At 45.0% G+C, this 20316-nt stretch overlaps 1 protein-coding gene across 1 annotated transcript in view; it reads right to left on the reverse strand.

The window, feature by feature from the left end:
• Window positions 1-20316, reverse strand: part of AFMID (arylformamidase) — a 172658-nt gene that overhangs the window by 17890 nt on the left and 134452 nt on the right. The window contains exons 6-7 of the mRNA XM_069655249.1: window positions 20046-20118; window positions 405-502 (exon numbers count right to left, since the gene is read on the reverse strand). Of these exons, the coding sequence (XP_069511350.1) occupies window positions 405-502; window positions 20046-20118 (171 nt within the window). The remainder of the gene's footprint in view (window positions 1-404; window positions 503-20045; window positions 20119-20316) is intronic.

Below are 20316 nucleotides of genomic sequence, written 5' to 3' on the forward strand. Positions count from 1 at the left end.
GACTTGACCCCTGATAACAGCATGACAGAGGGACAGTCCACAAAGGAAATAAAGTAGTAAATTCTTTGCTCAGCTGTCTCCTCCTCCTCTACCCCCCCCCCCCACCACAGCCCCAGGAGACCTCCCCAGCCCCAGGAAGTAAGCATGCCTACTGCTATCCTCAAGGAAAGGTGCCCAGCCCCCAAGAAGTAAGCATGGCTCTGCTCTCCTCAAGGAAAGGTTCCCGGCCTCCAGGACACGAGCCCGTTTCTGCTCTCAGAGGGGTGCCCAGACCCCAGGATTCCTGCTACCCCAACACAGAGGAATGCACCCCCTGGAGGGGAGCATTTACCTGCTCCCATCTTCGGTGTGTGGGGACATGTTGTCAGGGGACCCTTTTTCTGGTGGTTATGGAGCAGTCTTACCTTTAATGTCAGGCCTCACTCCATACTCTGACCAATCCGTTGAAAGTGCCATGGCTGCCAGGTGCGCTCCAGCAGAGTGACCGCACAGGTAAAGCCCACTGCAAAGAGATAGGATTATGAGATATTCAGAAAAAAGGGAGTGGAATCCTGATGCCAGAGAGACAGGTAGCTGAGCACCTACCCTGTTGGGTCACTGGAAGCACAGGCCTTATTGTTGTCACGACAGGCGTTGTGGAGCCCTCGTGCTCTCGGGACAGTGCGAGTAGCACCCCTGTGCGGCCCGTACAGCAGGGGCAGACTTCCAGCTGTCAACAATCCTGTCAGAAATGTAACCGTAGGCGCAGTACCTGTGCACAGGGGCGAAGACCTGAGCGGGCAATGTCCACCCAGAACCTCTCACTGCCCGCTCTAAAGGGGCGGCAGAGAGATGGCAAGGATCTCGCTCCACTGCGGATGTGAGGAACCAGGCATTTCTCCCTGCTTCCTGTCTGCATGCAAAGGTGTGGGACGTGTCTGTGCAAAATAATGAACCAAAACTGTGAATGGTGTGTATGTATGGGTGTGAATGCAGTTTTAATGTTCTGGGTGCGGGGGGTGGGGTGTGTGTGTGGGGTGTGTGTGGGGGGTGTGTGTGTGTGGTGTGTGTGTGTAGGTACGGGGCAGAAGGGGCATTGGGGCATGGATGTGGTCATACGTTGACAACAAGGCATCTTTTACTGCCCTTATTGGGCATAGCCAACTTGAGTGTTATTACGTGGAGGATGCTTTGGGGCGAGAGGTTTACGCTACACTTCGGCAAGCGGCCTGGACGTTTCTTAATGTGGCATGGCAGCTTTTTACTCCCGTTAAGGGCAAAGCAAGAATGGTGTTCGTTCTCATATTTAGGTGAGGGGGATTTGTGCAGCCAGCACAAAAATGTTTCCTTACTGTCGCATTGCATGTTTTTCTGGGGTTAAGGACAAAGTCAGCATGAGTGTTCTTACATGGTGGGTGTGAGGGCATATGTACAGCCGGCAAGGAGTTTATGTTTCTTACTGTGGCATGACAGGTTTTACTGGGTTTAAGGGCAAAGCCAACATGGGCTTTCTTAAATGGGGTGGGCGAGGCATAGCTTGCAATGACATGTTTCCATACTGTGGCATTGCATTTTCTACTGGCGTGAACGACAAAGCCAGCATGTGTGTTCTTACATGGTGAGGGGCATTTGTTGGGCCAGCAATGACATGTTTTCTTACTGTGGCATGAGAGTTTTACTGGAATTAAGGGCAAAGCCAAAGGGAGTGTTTTACGTGTGGATTGTGGTATATATTAGCAGAGGCAGCATTAATAGGTTTTCTTATGGTATTATTTCAGGCGTGCTGGGCAAAGCAAACAGGAGTATGTTCTTATGTGGAATTCTGGCACATGTTGGTGCAGCCATCAGACAGTATGGACATGTATGGGCACAGTCAGCATAAACATGTTTTTTATACTGGCATATAGTGGGCAAAGGAAAGTTCTCCTGTGCCCTATTGGGGACTTGGTATCTTAATTGACTTTTTCATGTCTTACCCTGCAAAACCGATTATACACTGTGGCCTTTTACCCACTTTTTCACACAAAGTGTGCTACAAAATGTTCAACTTTAACCCATTTGTAAAAAGGGGTTTGGGGTAGAATCCCCTACCCCAAACATCCCTTGATTGGTTGGTTTGGGCTCCCTTGCTATGCCCGGTCACATATTCGGCCGAGAACCCACCCCTTCAGGTGGGCCCAACTCCATTAGCTTCAGGCCCCACTTGTTAAAGAATCCTTGCTTCGCCCATGCCCATACGCTCTCAGAAGAGTGGCCCAAAGGTCATTGTGCGGTTACCCTTCTACTACCTGGCCTCCAGGTTTAGTAACTCCACCCCTTTACTGCCCTCCACTGGTCCAACTGTGGTTTCCCTAGCCTTGTGCATTTCATAGGCTGCTTCCGCTACCACCTATTTCTCGTAGATTTTCTGAGGTTAAACTGGGAACGTTCAGCACCTGCGTTCACCAGGCCCCTTTGATTCTCAAAAACAAAATCCCCGGTTGGATCAAGGCCGTCAATTCCTAAGACCAGCCACCCAAGAAGCTCAGGGCTTGAGCTCTCGTAGCCTAGGGCAGGCTACGCCCTTGGCAGGCGACTGTCAATGTCTGCCTCCCTCCAAGTACCTATGTGGCACGTTTGGGGGGCCCGTCCCGTCAAATCACGCTCTTATCTTTTCAGGTTAATGCATGGACTAGGGAGCATTCATGTGCAGATTCTGGGGGGCAAGCATGCGTACCTGCTTGCCTGCCATCTTTCCATGTTGGCCCTGTAAGGGAAGGAAGCGGGATAGAGGGACAAGGCTCCGAAGGAGAAGACTGAACATTTGATCTTTTGCAGCCCTTGGTACATTCCAGGTGAGTAAAGTGGAAGAGGGGAAGGCTGATGGATTTGGGGGGCGGGGAGGAAAGTAGAGCATTAGGCAGAGCCCTGTATTTAGTGAGCGTTACACTCTGTGATACTACTAGAGCTTATGCAGTCAGAAGTGCTAGGCAAGGTCAGAGTTCTCGATTTGTGATCACTGGTGTTGATGGCCAATGTAGGACCGGGGAAGTTATAGCAATGGGTACTTCCAAAAAAAAAATGTTATCGGGGGGTCGAGTCTGTAGACAGGGAGATTCTCAACAGGAAAAGGAACATAACAGTCTGACTACCCCTCTCTCTAAGGTCTATCGACAACACAGATTGAGGTGCTTAGAAACTATTGCATGAATCTGCAATGAGTACTTATTGAAGACGCTAATTATTAGACTGAGACCGTGAAATTACGAAAGTATAAATCATTTTAATAATTTGGTAAAAAACCACACTTTTATAAAAAAACTGTACATGTATCGGCTTTTTCATACACCATTCATACCTTTCATACTAATTCGTTCGTACTTTAACATAAGGGTTCGGCAATTTACATTTTCTTTGTGCATATTAGTTGTTAATAGTATGCATGACATCAGAAAAAACAGTTGTTTTTTTCTAAAAAGTCGACATATGTTTCGGCCCCTTATAATAGTACCATCGTTGTCTACGGTGGTCTACAGCATTGTTATTGGGCCATCTTCAGGACAGTGATGATTTTTTTGGAAGCATAAAGTCTTCACCCTTTTCTTATACGAAAAGCCATCTAAAAACATAAATAATACATATATTACATTTTGGAACGGTCTATACTTTTTCAGTTGTTTGCAAGGTGATGGCCGGATTACTATGCCACAAAAGAAGCACCCACCTGTGGTCGAAATGTATTATTTGGGACCACGGAGTTGAAGTTGAAGGGACCGTTCCAAAATGCAAAGGTATGAATGGTGTATGAAAAAGCCGATAAATGTAGTTTTTTATAAAAATGTGTTTTTTTACCAAATTATTAAAATGATTTATACTTTTGTAATTTCACGGTCTCAGTCTAATAATTAGCGTCTTTAATAAGTACTCATTGCAGATTCATGCAATAGTTTCTAAGCACCTCAATCTGTGTCGTCGATAGACCTTAGAGAGAGGGGTAGTCAGTCTGTTATGTTCCGTTTCCTGTTGAGAATCTCCCTGTCTACAGACTCGACCCCCCGATAACAAAAAACTTTGGGAGTACCCATTGCTATAACTTCCCTTGGACAACCCTTGGTTATTGGGTTACATTTCTGATATCACAAACAAACGTTTTGTGCTAAGAAGTGAGAGAATGGACATAGAAAATTTAGTGTCGTTCTCAGATGAGTATTACAAAAAACTCATCAACCAACCTACACTGCTTGGAGATATCCCCAACGAAGTAGGAACCACTCCGCAGTCTAATGACGCAGAACTTTTAACTCAAAAAAAGAAAAAATTGATTCGCACTGAATCCCATGGAAAACTTATGTTGGCTTACTTAAAAGCAGGAACAATTCCATAGGGTCTGCAAATTAAAAATGTCCCTCGAGTGTTCACTAATAACACTAAATTCAAGAGCAGATTTAGTGGTGTCAGTAATAAGTGTTCAAGAGATCTATTAATTCTGATCATAGAAACCTCAGATGAAGAAGCAGCAATAGAAAAAACAGAAATAGACACCTTAGAGGCAAAAATCAAACAAGACAATACTATGAAAGATTTAAAAGAAACTTTAGCAAAAATTGAGGAAGAAATGGTGAATTTCAAGAAAACAACTCTTGACAAAAAAATCTGGAAACTAAAAAAAGATGTGGAGCAGTATAAAGAAACCAACACTTACCCATATCTCATAGAGTCCTACTACGAAGATATTCAGAAAGCCAGTCAAGTCAGACCCCATAACAGGGGCAACAGAAGAAGACCTTTTGTTAACTTTTCCAATTCATCAAATGCATCAACGAGCAGTGGATCAGATTCCGGCCAACAAGGTCCCTTAGGACCCCCTCTGCAACAATTTTTTCGGGGAAAGGGCCAACGCGGACGCAATAAACAACAAGGCCCTCCACGGATGAACACCAGGAATTGGCAGGGACCAGCTGAAACGTGATAATCCCCATCTACAACTTATCACCATATGTTCTTTCGCCCACTGAAATAAGTGTCCTATCGAAGGGATTGTCATTTGTTCCAACAGCGCCAGCCAAACCCTTCGAAACAGAAGTTGAATTGCAGACATTTTATAGACTTGTTCGCTTGAAATACTTCTTCAGAAATAAAAATTCGACCACTAAAGAAACTACTGCCACAGGTTTAAAAATACCTTCCAAATTTGTACCCACCAACGCTATGGTCAGTCCTCCAATAGTAGCTTTTGAACAAAAAATCTCCTGGGAAATTCAAAAAGCGATAAAAAATAAAAACATTTAAAAAAACAACTTATCGAAAGTAGAAAGAGAAGCATTGAGAGCCCTATAAACCAACGACGATCTAATAATTAAACCAGTAGATAAAGGCGGGGCATAGTGCTGTGGACTAAAGATCTCTATGAGATTGAAATAATGAAACATCTGAACGATACCTCTTCATACAGGGAACTTCCAGCTGACCCAACCCCTCGGTTGCAAGAAGAAATTAATAGTCTCATGCAAAATACTCTTGAAGAAAATTGGATAGACTCTGAAGAAAAAGAATTTCTGGTAAATCGAACTCCTACTATACCGACTTTCTATATAATTCCCAAAAATGACAAACAACCCCCTGGCAGACCTATTGTAGCTGCCATCAATTCCATTCTCGAACCTTTGTCAATGTATTCCGATTGGTTTCCGAGACCATTCGTTCCAAAAATGAAATTGTATGTGAAAGATACTAATAGTATGATTAAAATACTGGCAAACATCCATTTAGATCCAACAGATATTTTGGTGACTTTAGATGTGGTGAGTTTATACACCAGCATCCCACAAGATGAGTGTCTCAAGGTGATGGCCGAATACTTAGAAAGCTGCACCGAGACCCTGAATCAGGTTCCGACAGCATTTATCTTAGAATGCATCAGGTTAGCTCTGAAAGAGAACTTCTTCTTATACAAAGATCATTTCTATAACCAACTCAAAGGGACAAGCATGGGAGCTACTTTTGCCCCAGACTTAGCGAACCTATATATGGATAATTTAGAACAACAATCCATATATAGCTCTGACAACCCCTTTCAATGTTATATAAAAAATTGGTTCGGTTATATCGACGATATATGTCTCATATGGAGTGGAACTTCAGAGCTATTATCCTCCTTTCACCAATGGTTGAACCTTCAGAATTCTCACATCCAATTCACGATTCACACTGACCTAAACAAAATACTGTTCTTAGATTTGGAAATACAGAAAACAACAGAAGGTTCCATTGAAACGGTCCTATACAGGAAACCAACTGATAGAAATACCTTACTTAACTATACAAGGTTTCATCCTCTAAGTCTCAAAGAAGGTTTACCTTACGGCCATTTTTTATGTATTCGTAGAAACTGCACAGATGTAGAAAAGTATAAAGAACATGCTAAAAACCTCAAGTTGAGACTTAAAGAAAGAGGCTATCCTCAAAAAACTATACACAGAGCATACAAGAGAGCGTTACATACAAATCGCACAAACACTTTGGAACCAGCACAACGACATCAAGAAGATAAGATCACTTGTGTCAGCACGTACAGTCCGATTAGCAACATATACAGAAAGATTATACGCAAACACTGGAAAATGATCTATACAGACGATTTTCACCCTCCAGTTCCTAGGTTGGCATTCAAAAGACAACCAAATATTAAAGACACTCTAGTACATTCGTATCAGTTTCCAAAATCCAAAAAGTCTACACAGACATCACTTTGGGGTTTACCACCTGTAATTGGCCACCACTGATGCAGACAATGCTCAGTGTGTGCACAAACAGCCACCTTCAAAAAAATCACCCTGTGTGACAAAACTATTGTACTTAAAGATTTCACGAATTGTTTAACACCCTGGGAAGTGTACGCTATCAAATGCCCATGCGACCTGGTATACAGAGGCAAAACAAAACGGCCAGTTCGCCAGCACATCAATGAGCACAAATCCTGTATTCGTAATTCAGTAGAAAACAAACCATTAGTGGCTCATTATATTCAAAAACAACACAAATGCACAGATTTCATATGGTGCATTATTCAGGTTATCAAAATTTCACCACGTAATGGGAATAAAGACAAAATACTTACCCAAGCAGAACAAAAATGGATTTATAACCTGAAAACTGTCCAAAATGGGCTAAACATAGCCGTCGAATGGAGTGCCTTTCTCTAAATATTCATACATTGTGAAGATATATTTCCCTTAATACCAGTGAGGCATCTATTTTATTGAATCATCCGCTATTCATCAAGCGGTGTCTCTCTCCACAAAACCCGTTTGGAAGAGAATAGCTACAATTTATGGACCTTCATTCACCAGAAGTGCTCTCTTAGTAATCAGGCCCTTCACAATTAACCTTTAGAACATCCAAGCATATAAGCGTGCACGCCATAAACTACTGATTAATTCTAGATCAGATGCTCATCCTTGTTTAACATATAAGTATCACGTTTAAACGTCTGTTAGCCCGGCATACGCGAAAAAATCTTTTTTCACTCGTTCCATACATATATTAATGAAGGAACGACTAAACAACAGTACAATTAGCAATGTATGTTATACAGAATATAGCTTTATTTTCGCTCAGGAGTGCATTTGCATCCCTTAAGTTTCGTCCTCTTTCTTAAAATAAGGACGAGCCCTTTGGCTCAACTAGTTCACAAATGGCCGCCAAGTTTTCGGGAGTAGCCAGTGCGAGTAACACGCCCATTTTATCTCACGTCACCGATGTGAAGATTTAGTCCCTTTTCTGTTGCCTTTCCCGATAGCTATTCAGCTACAGGCAAGAGGACGCCACAAGCATTGACACGCTGGTTTCCTCCCAAATAAACATACGAGGTAAGTCCGAGCGCGTTTTTTAATCACGCAGCAACAATTTGAAACATTTTGAATCCCGCGGTCAGACATTTGTATTTAGAGTGCAGCGCGGCATGGTACGCCCATAAAGCACACTGAAGATAGTTATAAACAGCAGTATATCTACGGTAATATATGGGTCAGATCGGCTCTTAAAACACAGCGACAATCACAATATGGCCATAGCAGGAGGGCAAACGAACTGAGAATCCTGCGGTCGGCTATATATACATATATTTTTTATATATTTTTTAAACACTGGAGCGCAATATGGCGCCCCTAATTAGCAAACACGAGATCGCCATGAATAGCACAGTCTATAATAGCAATGGTAACACACTAAATATAAATTGCCCCAAAGCCATGGGGACAATCACAATATGGTCAAACACAAACAGTATTAAACAATTTCGCTAGTATGTTCACAGGACAGATTGCTAGTTGCATCAAGTAGTAAGAGGTGCAGCCTTACATGACCAAATATATATGGCATTCACTTTGCTTTTAACGGTTATAACATGAAATACAAGCCAAGCATCCTAAAGATAGTTGATACTTGAGTGCCAGCGGTCACAAACTACATATGATCGGCTAGTTTATAAATCATAGCGTATAAATGTTTTGAAATTAATTGCCTCAAACAATTAATAGCCACGACTTGAGTTAGATACTTACACAACGAACCTCTTTTTTGTAGGCACTACTCTTGATGCTGCCGACATAATACAGCTCCCTCTAGGTGACAGTGATTTATGCGGCTCTGAAGCACAGAATTCTGAAGATCAACCTACACCGAGGTGTTTATTGTAAGTCACTCTTTATACTATTTTTTCAAACTTAGCGTTGATTCAAACAAAAAACGCAGGGTAGTAACCTCCCCTATATGTGTTCCCTTTCAATAGGATTCCTGATAAAGGGTAATATAGAAGATTCCCTTCAACTTCAACTCCGTGGTCCCAAATAATACATTTCGACCACAGGTGGGTGCTTCTTTTGTGGCATAGTAATCTGGCCATCACCTTGCAAACAACTGAAAAAGTATAGACCGTTCCAAAATGTAATATATGTATTATTTATGTTTTTAGATGGCTTTTCGTATAAGAAAAGGGTGAAGACTTTATGATTCCAAAAAAATCATCACTGTCCTGAAGATGGCCAAATAACAATGCTGTAGACCACCGTAGACAACGATGGTACTATTATAAGGGGCCGAAACATATCTCGACTTTTTAGAAAAACCAACTGTTTTTTCTGATGTCATGCATATTATTAACAACTAATATGCACAAAGAAAATGTAAATTGCCGAACCCTTATGTTACAGTACGAACAAATTAGTATGAAAGGTATGAATGTGTATGAAAAAGCCGATACATGTACAGTTTTTTTTTATAAAAGTGTGGTTTTTTACCAAATTATTAAAATGATTTATACTTTTGTAATTTCACGGTCTCAGTCTAATAATTAGCATCTTTAATAAGTACTCATTGCAGATTCATGCAATAGTTTCTAAGCACCTCAATCTGTGTCGTCGATAGACCTTAGAGAGAGGGGTAGTCAGTCTGTTATGTTCCTTTTCCAATGTAGGACCGGGACAGGGATGCCTCGCTCAATAGTTGATTGGACCTTGTGTGACCAAACCCAGGCGTTGTAAAGATCGTGAAAGATGGAGGACCCGCTTAGCAGAGATTGGCTACGGGCTAGAACATGGAAGTGCTTTGGTCCTTGAGGGCAAATGGGAGGTACAGCGTATTTATTTTAATATTCTTGTAGGTCCCTTGCCCAGGTAAGTGGGCCTTGTCATACAGAGGACTCTGAAGTCAATTGTTCTCATCATTGGGAACCATTGGAAGGCTTTCAAAGCTGGGGTGGTGTACGGTCACTCAGTTTCAGACCTAGAATCAATCTGGCAGCTTTGTTCTGAATCAGTTGAAGTTGGTGAAGTGGGCTTTTGAGGAGAACAAGGTATAAGTAGTTGAGGTAATCAATCCTCAATAGGACAACTGCTCCGGTTACTTCCACTATGTGATGCACGTGGAGGAAGCGCAGGATACTCTTGAGAAGGTGAAGATGGAGGATGAGCACGTTCTTGGCATTGGATACAGGGGGCGGCGGGAGGCCCATGTTGGGTGGCCAGGCAAAGGGGAGGAGATGTGGCCAGGCAAAGTGGAGGAGACGTGGCCAGGCAAAGGGGAGGAGATGTGACCATAAACAGAATCTCTGTCTTTAAGTGTAGAGTTAAGGGCAGTTTTCAGTCATCCAGTCTTGTAAGAATGCCAGGCAGGAGTGGATATCTTGAGAGGTAGCAATGGCATCCCTTAGTTTGAAGGCAGTGTGCCATAGCATACATCTGGAGTGAGGCTAAGAAGGGCTCAATGACGTCAGCCAAGGCTTTCCAGATTATACAGGAGATTTTCCGTCTCGCAGGATGGAGGGTAGGCCTTGAATGCCCATGGATGTTTCCAATTTTAATGAATGGTGATTAACTAGTTCAAAAGCATTGGAACAGTGTAGGCAAATGGCACTGGCTGGGAAATGGTTGTCAAGCTATGTCAGAAGATCTTTGCCAACATCCCCCATGCCCCCCACACCCTCTTTCTCCGATTTCCCCCTCATATCTTACTTCCCTTTCCTCTGATGTGCCTTTGGGTGGTGTAAGGCATCATACAAGAAGTAGACATGCCACAGCTGCTTCCAGTGCACCACTCTGGCGTAAGTACTGCCCCCACTGTGCAAAGTCAATTATAACTGTGACCAGGTCTCCTTTTGCTACCTCCCGATGTCTCGTTCACACTCACATCCTTCTCCCTCTTTAGCACAGTGTAAAACTCCATGAATAAAACTACAGATCAAACCCTTTGAAGCAGCCACGGCAGAATCACAGCCCCGGCTGGACTGTGGACGCAGAGTTCTTGTGCTCTCTAGACCGTGACCAAAGCCTTCGTGCTGCTGGGAAAGTGTGGGTGCTGTGCATTGAGTCCGAGTACAGTGCGACTAGCCTAATGGCATGGTCAGAGAAGAGAGAACGGTCTGTGCTCGCTCAAAGCCCCTGGGAGCAGACCAGCAGAACATAGATCTGGGGGACCCAGGGAATTCATGGGTTGTGGGAGAGCCAGGGAATTCATGGGTAAGGCCGAGCCAAGGGGTCTGGCCTGGCTCAAATACCCAAACAGGAGTCGAGCCAGGAAAATAGCAACATAATCATTTTATATTTTGTCAATAACACAAACATGGGTACAAACTTGAGCTGGGAAGAACCCCTGCCTGCCTCCTTCTCTCACTAGCGTACTACTCCATATCTCGCAATTGCCCCTGCCACCTCTTTGTCCACTGTCATGCCTCCCTTGCACTTTCAGTTCTGTGTCTCCCTTCACACCTTACATTCTGTCTTCTTATATTCCTCTTCTGCTCATTTTCTCCCATTCAGCTCTCATTCCGTCCCATGCCCTTTTCTCGTTCATAGGAGCCTCAGCCTCTGCGTTAACCTCAGATCAGCCTTAACGGAAGCACTTCCCCTCCTCAAAGTGTATGGTGCCAGGCAGAGGCGTCACTGAGGGGGGGGGGGGGGGTGGTACTGGTGGGGCTATAGCCCCAGGTCTTTTGATTGTAGCCCCGGATAGAAGCTCAGCGTTAAAACCATAAGGCTAGCTAGCCCCGAGTCCCAACATCCAGACATCAGCGTAGCCCCAGATCTTTTCCAGAACTAGTAACACCCCTGGCCAGGACCCCATTAATGGCTCTGTGTGTGCATGGAGCTGAACCCCCACATGAAGTGGGCGCATAGGTTCGTGGAAGAGTGGCTGGAACCTTCAAGGAAGTGCTGAATTGGTATTACCCAAATTGACCGAGCACAATTGACCGAATTACCGAATTTGTCGAATTATAATGGTCCTAATTGACCTTTTGCACAATTGTTCTTTTAGTTTAATATATATATTGAGTTGGTTATTATAAATAATACAAGGGGTTTGAGTAGGGGGTTGCGTGGCGTTTTTGGATTGGGTGGGGGATTGCAGGGGTTTCCCCCTGCATATATATACTAATTGACCTTTAGAATTTGGTCAATAGTGCAGAAGGTCAATTGTGATTTGGTTAATTGTGATTCGGTCAATTCGTATACAACCGCTGAATTGGATGGGAAGGAGCAGGTACTCCCTAGTTTGACAACAGTGGCAACGGGTTCCCATTCCCCATAATACGTTGTGACCACATTTGTTGCAGCACCTGCATCTGATCGTCTAAGTGGGTCCATTGTGCAGGACAGAGTGCTTGTCGGCGCTTCTCAGAACGCATTGGGCCAGTCAGGTGGGTCGCCTGAACAGTGCTATGGTGGCGAATGCAAACCACGTTGATCTTAGGACAGGTCAACCGGTAGCGCTACAGAGAGGTCAATTGGCCCCGCCCACTCACATTTCCTCTGGGCAACAACGTTTTCAGCACTTGAATTAGATTTTTGTTAGACAGGTGTATGCCTATTGGCAGCTCTGTTTCGTGTGCATATTTTGAGGCCTTCAGTTCATTCCTTGAATGGGTGTTGAGTCTTCCCCATCCAGGTTCCAATTTGTTCATTACCTGGATGATTTCTTATTCAAAGGGGCTGGAGGCACAGACGAGTTTCATAGGTTGCTAGACACATGTAACAGTATGGCTCATGAGGTGGGCAGGGACGTCATTTCATAAAAAATGCCTGGGGTAGCGGACGTGACATCACACAACCCTTGACATCTGATGACATCACAGGACGTGATGCCATTTGATCCCACCCAGCAGTGACATCACGGGAAGCGATGTAACACAACCTTTCACGCCTTGACAAAACAGATAGTGGTATTACATTGCATTGTTCCTAAGTACACTACGAAATATATGGTTACAATATCACTGTGATATACATTTCATACAAGAATGGATCACCATATGCATCGTTAATATCAGTGTTTATGGGCCCAAATTAATATGAATGCAAGCAGACGTCCAAGGCCAAATGATAATGATGTGTTTTTATATAGCACTTCCGCTTAAGCTATAGACAGCTATACATACAATATCCCCATACAATATCCCCAGACCTGTGTTGGTACTCATTTATCAACCTCAGAAGGATGGAAGGCTGAGCTGGCCTTGCCAGGATCCGAACCTGCAGATCACACACACATGCAGAAGTGAACGCTCAACCAACTGAGCTATTTTACCGGCTACAGCTATCTTACCGGCTATAGTAAAATGAGCAATTACATGTCTGAATGTTCTCGAAGTCAGAAAGCAAATTACACTCTGCAGTGGATACCATTACACTGGTAACTGAGATTAAACAGCTGGCCAGTTCATCTGCAAGTCTGGTGCAAAGTTGGCCACATGTCTAGCCAGCATGGATCTACTTTTCAGGATTCAGAAGTAGGCTAAATACATACCATTGGGAGGGTTCATAACTGTGTATTAAAGAGTGCAGTGTAGCGCAGGGAAAGCAGCGCACTCGAACATCATCCCGTACTCTGGGCACTCCTTACCTCATATTTGCAAACAAACATCCTGAACAGCATGCCATGGAGATAGGAAAGATGGACACATTACAACAAAGGATTAATTGTGGCACAATGAAATAAAGAGCCACTTTATGTGCTATGGTCAAACATTTCTACACTATGCACAAGCTTTTAGGCACAAGGATTTTGTCAAGCGACCGAGTACACCAAGCTGGAATGTCTTGTGATGATCGTAACAGAGAACGGCAGAAAATAACAACATGCTATAACTGCAACTTGCGAAAAGCAAAATACACAATCCAAAATGGATGCTTATTCTACTCCAAATGTTTTTGGGAAGTTTCTGTCTGCATTATGAATTTGGGGTGTTTAAGAACAGACCAAATCAGTGACTCACCCCCTGAAGTGTGCCTGATATAAACCTTTAATAAGTCTAGGAATTATTGTATAGAATTCCAGAAAGACACATTATTTGTTATTCCTATTCTTTTTTATTTAGGGTCACTGCTCTAAATGTTACACTTGTGGAACCCCCTGTTTTTTTAAGAGGCCCTAACACACTGGCCACACTCAGGGAACTTCAATTAAAAAAAAATTAAAAAACACATTTTTTAAAATAAATTGTTTTAGGGGTGTCAAGGTAGACCACAGGAGTAGCAAGGCAGACCTCAGGGGTCGCAGTTGAGACCCCTGGTGACCTCCAGATGACGTCCATGGAGCTGGGTATACCTTTGGCAGGTGGAAAGACTAAAGAGCCTTGTACCAGAGGACATTAGGTTGACTGCAGGTTTGAAGGAGAATTTAAGGTTGTAGCAAAGTTTCCTTTGCGGGTTTAACGGGGTGCGAGCTTGGCAGACCCCTTGGGTTATTTATTTTGCCATTTGTATAGCGCGCCTAACCCGGAGGCATCAGGGCGGTTAGTTGCACATAGAGGACGTACACGGATGACTTTGGTAGGTACGGCTTTGGTGTGATCTTGGAGAGGGCATGATGTAGGAGTGATTGGCATAAGGGGATGGTGCAGTAACAGCAACGTCTTTGAAATGTTCCCAGTATTGGTCACTTTCCACACTTGGCCCGAGGTTTTGTCAAACAAGCCCCGACTGCGTGGTCTGATAATATGGGGGTGGTGCAGGCCATTAACAGCCAATCGGCACAATGCCCCATCACGATGCATCTGATCAGGCAATTGTTAAATGTTGGTCTGCAATTAAATACTGACTTATGACATAAGCGCCTTCTGGGTTGTCACAACAATGCCGCTGATGCTCACAGATGTTGAGGTTTCCCCGACCAGAATCGGCTCTGACCCTGTTCAACAACAAACTGTGGAACATGTTGAGGTGGCAATGAGGTTGCAGTCTCTACTGGAGGGGGCTCCATCTAACCTTGCAATGGTCTGCTAAAGATGTGCAAGAGGCTTCCTGCAGGTCGGGCTCAGGGGCGTCCAGCAGTCGGACAATTGTGCACCCATTGATTTTACATCATTGCAATGTCTTCTTAGCGTTTTGGGCAGCATCGGTCTTTCTAGCCATGAAGTAGTATTGTTCCGGACAGCCTTTTCGTTCATGTTTTTTTTCCGTGGCCATGAGGGTCAGCCAACGGGAGCAGACCACAGTGAGCGGGCATTATTGGTGGGTGATGTGTCGATGTCAGCAGAAGGAATGAGGGTGTTGGTCAGGCACTCCAAGACCGGCCAGGGAAGGGATCTGGATCTCAGGAAGCTGGGCATCTAGGTGTACTGTCCAGTTATTGTGGCACACAGGTTCTTGGCTGCACGGCCATGCCGCAATGACTACTTGCGACTGAATGCAGCTGGTTAGCCTTTGACCCAGTTCCAATCTAGAAGGGTCCTACAAAAGGCTGTGCGTGGAGCCAACTTACTTGGGGGTAAATACACTACACACTCTTCGGGGCCAATGCTGCATTTCTAGACGATCTGCACACCGTGGCGATAAAGACTTTGGGCAGTTGCTTCGCCGATAGATTGGGGGTGTACCTGCGTCCAGGAAGGATTCAGCAATGCATCAACAGCGAAGGTGTAGCATGTCCGGTCCCCGGCGGATGGCCAGGTTCGGGGCAGTGCCATGGGTCATCCGCATAGGTGCACCCGACGGTGGTGGTGGGGCTAATTTATGACATGGCTCAGGTTGCCAGCTAGACTAGGGGATGGACAGGGGTGGGTCTTGCACGTGTAGCATACGATGGGCAACTGTCATGGGTGTCCTTGGGGTCTCCCCATGTGTGCGAGGGTTGACAGCTACCGGTTTCTGGTGAAGGGGATTGGGCTGTGTCTGGGGTTGAATGGGAAATGAGTAAGCAAAGGGTACGTTTCTGCTTCCAGCTTTCACATGCGATTACAATTTCAGGTAAACATGAGGTCTTTGGGTTGATCCTTTCGCCACCCTTGAAAGGAAAGTGTCCAAGGGCGAAGGACTAAGATTTGCTCGGAGTAGCTTGGCTCGAAATTATCCCTCGGCAGAATTGTAGGGGGGCCAGGTCTCCAGCAGGAAATCGAGGGTTCCCGAAGCAGGATTAACAGTTGGTGAACGTTTTGGCCGGTATGGCGTCCTCTGATCACCCTCAGGACCTTGGGTACTTCGCAGTGGATCTGTCTGACAATTGTACCCAATAAAGGTTGTCGTGCTACCCTATCCAACGCGGTTCTCATTTCAGTCTTCTGGTGTTACGGTTGTTCTTGATGGTGCTCTGTAGTGAAGATTGCTCTGCTGCCCAATCCTACATTTGAACCCCTGTGATGTGGGTCACGACCCATGGTTGATGTGAAAAAGCATGTTGCCGGGAGGTAGGTGGTAGGCGAGCTGGGAGGAGGGAGCCTCTTGGATGTCAGCACCCACCTGAGAGCCGTGGCAGAGTTACAAGGTGTATCCACAGGGAAGGTGTTGGCTAAGACCAGAATCCATCGCAGCCAAGAGTCAGATTACAGCGCCCTGGGATACAAGACATTGGCGGAGGCTATGGGGCATGAAATGGGGTAGGGTTGTGCAGGGGGTGGGCAAGAGGCAAGAAGTGAAGAATGATGAAACTGAAGGGCGGGTGACTGGCCGCGGGGCGAAGCTGGAAACCTATGTGTGAGGGAGACTTGATAGTCAGGAGAGGGAGGCAGAAGCTGGGAGGCCTAGCACAATTCTTCCAATCACTGTTGTGAACTATACCATGCGCTTGCCATCCCTTTGTGGGAGATGGGTGTGGTGCAGCTATGCTGGGGTCCGTGTCGACTGGGGAGGTTTGGTGTGCTGCAGCCTTAGCCACGCCCCCTACTGCCGGTAGCAGTGTGCACTCCTACACTCCCCTCAGAAAGAGGGGCTGGGTGTGGGGCAGGTGGGACAGGCCGTATGGCAGCTATAAGCGGTGGTCTGCAGCTCAGACAAGTTGCCGTGGCCTAGGTCAAAGGTCTGAGTGGGGCATGGGAATAGGCCATTTAGTTTGTGCAGGAAGTTTTGGGGTGGAGGGCAGTCTATTCTCCCCCACCTCTACATGCACTGACCGGCCAATTCCTCAGACGGGAACCACCCATCCTCCCCACATTACAGTTTGTTTTGATACTAATGCTGTTTATTTTCAGATTGCGTGGCCTAGTTCCAAAGTGCATCCACAGAAAGAGTGCTGGCTGGGACCACACTGATCCAGCACTACCAAGAGTCAGTTGACGGACCCCCAGGGTACAAGGCCTTTGAGGAGGCTTGGGGTATGAACAATCAAGAAACCAGAGGACAGCTGACCAGTCGCAGGGCCAAGCCAGAAACCAAGGATAAGTCATGCTTATGTAAAGGGTTAGGAAAAGGGGCTAAGTGAGTGACGGTGGCTAGACAGCGAGGGAAGGGTGATCAGCCAATAGCTTCCAGTTTACCCCGCACCCAGACCCAGTGCTCGAGCAGCCGACCCTAGGGCTGGTGCCCAAGTGACCTGGTGAAGTGTTTATGGACTTCTTTATAGGCACAGCCAGGACACCAGTTCAGAGTCGAGTCCTGGCGGACATCTCATGTAAGGTAACTCCAGCCTAACAAAGAGCTCCACAGGCATTTATCTTCCCACACCACGTGCCTGTTTCTTATGTTCATGTGGGGGGTTGAGGGGGAGGGGCAGCTGGATTGGTTGGGAGGTGGTAGTGGCTGGGAGGCCTGATAGAAAGCTTGCAATCAGTGTTGAGAACTATAGCATGGTTTTTCTGGACCTTTGTGTGAGGCAGTGTTTCCAATCTGTGCTTGGAGTGCTGGAAAGGCAGTGAGCGGCTAATCCTGCATGTCAAGCAAGCCAGGAGCTCGTGATGGTGCTGCAGAAAGTCTAAGGTCCACAAAAGTCACCAGAGGCTTAGCGCGTTCACGAATGTTGCGCTTACCTACAGGTCCCAAGATCGAGTCCCTCCCAGGCAGTGCTTTCAATGGAAAATAAGAAGTGTAGGTAGTCCCCAATCTAGACAAAGTGGACTTGGAGGTTCTTACAATCGCGCTCACGTTGGAGGTAGACGGGTTCCATTGACCCATTTTAATTAATCTCAAACTGTGTGACCGTCTCAAAAACTATTCCCCTAGTTTTCCGTTTGTCTCACTTTCTGTGTGTGTCTCGATCTTCGCGTCTCATTATCTACTTGTGTCCATTTCTATATGTCTCACTCCCCACACTCCTACTCATGGACGTCATTTAGGGGTCTCCAGGGGTCACAGTAATGTCTCCCTTGCTACCCCTAAAAATAAATTCTACAAATGATTTTAAAAAAAAATGTTTACATTGAGGCTCATGGGCTGTGGCCAGCAAGCAGCATGTGGCTATGTTTCTGGAGTGGCTGGTTTTCTGATGGCTATAGCCAATAAGATAGCTCAGTGGTTTGAGCGCTGGCTGCTGTAATGTGTGTGTGATCTGCAGGTTGCAGGTTCGACTCACAGCAAGGTCAACTCAGCCTTTCATCCTGCAGAGGTTGATAAATGAGTACCAACACAGGTTGGGTGATATTGTACGTATATTTGTTCTATATGAAGCGCTTAAGCGTAAGTGCTATATAATAACATCTCATTATCGTTTATTCATGGATATCTGCTTGCATTCACAGTGATTCAGTAATATGGGCCTATGCACACTGATATTAAAGATACATATGGTGATCCATTCTTGTATGAAATGTATATCAAAACATGAAAACCATCCTCTTCACACAAGATTCATCATGTACTGAATCGTGTTCTGATCTGGAGCTTTGGACTGATTTGCAATGTGTCCTACTTCTGCTACCACTTCTGTCAACCTGCAACTAAGCTCTTGCAAGTAACAGCGCCTCAATGCCCCTGGGCTGTTTGCACGCTATATAAATTTAATAAATAAATATATCACTTTACAGTGATATCGTAACCATATTTTCGAAGTGTACTCCGAAACAATGCTATGTGATGCCACTTCTGTTTTGTCATGGGGCGAAAGGTTATGTTCCATCGCTTTCTGTGATGGCACTTTGGTTGGGGTCAAATGACATCACTTCCTGTGATGTCATCAGATGTCAAGGGTCGTGTGATGTCACGTCCGCTACCCCTGGCATTTTGGTGAAATGGCGTCCCTGCATCCTACTTCAGTTATAATCCCCCACTCTCAAACTCTGTAGCGTTTGGGCTGGGGAGCATGCTCTGCTGAAACATATCAGTGTTTCCAACCAAAATCTCAGTGTAATGCTTTACTGTTAGATTTGATTCTGTCAGCCTAATCCAACCATCTCTCAAAGACGCTCATCAATCACAGACTGATTTTGACCTGTTTGGACACCAGTATTGTTATGTATAAAAGATGGCAGGCTTTGAGAATTCCTAATTTTTGCTGGAAATGGAAAGTGAGAAAATGATTTGCCAAGGGTCACACACATGGTTATTTGGCATTTTTTCACGCAAACTTCTAGATGGTTTCTCTCCATTGTGGTAAGAAAATGTCAATATCCATATAAAACGACTTTTATTGCATGTCAAAATAGCAGCTATCATAGTATCATAGCTGTAAAGTTAGCTTTAAAAGAGGAGATTTATTAATGCTCGCTTTCATTGCCTAATACAGTATTTGGTATGTAACGAGAGCTGTGTGCAGGGTTTTCAGTCCAAAAGGTTGCATCACAACTCCAATTACTTAAATCTTTACATATTAGTAAAAGACAATGCTAATAACAAAGAAACATGCTAAAAAAAAAAAGTAATTGAACAGGTTTTCCAAATCAATCTGTGCTCCATATGCAAACTCTCAAGGGACCCCATGCGTAACAGGTCAAGTTAGCGTCGTGTGCGGAGCCCTCAGGAGCTGCAGGTCGGCCTCTGCTTTTAGTTTTGTTGGGTGGACCCTAAAGGAGACATGTGCGTTGCGGATGGTGGAGAGAGGAAGCTGGAGAGGGCGCTGCTTTCCCAGCAATGGCCCAAAAGCTAACTCCTTCATTGCGAAATAGTGAAATGAAAGGCTTTCATTTTCACCTCTCAACATAGTTGAGTACCGGTACTCGCTTTCAGGCATTGAAAAGTGCAGGTACTCAAGTGCTAAAAATAGGAAGTGCAGGTACGGAGTCGCAGGTAGGACTGGCCCACTTGAAGCACTGCGCCCAGGTGATATTTAATCAACAACATTTTTCGCTAGTGAGCCTCGGCCCGTGCTGTTTGCAGGCACTGACTCGAAGCAAGTGTCAAGCGAGGATCAGGTCCATGACAAATAAGAGACCGACAGGTCCAGGCCCAACTCACCTAAAGTGGGAATACTGCTGCACGATGAAGGCGATGCTGCGCCTCACCTGAGACACCATGAGATCCATGTGACCTGGGGGAAGACATGCACGCAAGCACAATGAGGAGGCATATTTAAAAAAAAACATGTTTTGCATTTTTAGCATACAAGAGACCTTATACAACAAATTCAATACAAAATCTATACAAGTTAAATTATCCATAGATTAAAATATTCTTACATAACTATACAATCCCAAAGGCTTGCCTAAGTAAGCAAACAATCTCTTTC

This window comes from Ambystoma mexicanum, chromosome 3q, assembly GCF_040938575.1.
Source record: "Ambystoma mexicanum isolate Mex_15411 chromosome 3q, UKY_AmexF1_1, whole genome shotgun sequence".
Lineage (NCBI taxonomy): Eukaryota > Metazoa > Chordata > Amphibia > Caudata > Ambystomatidae > Ambystoma > Ambystoma mexicanum.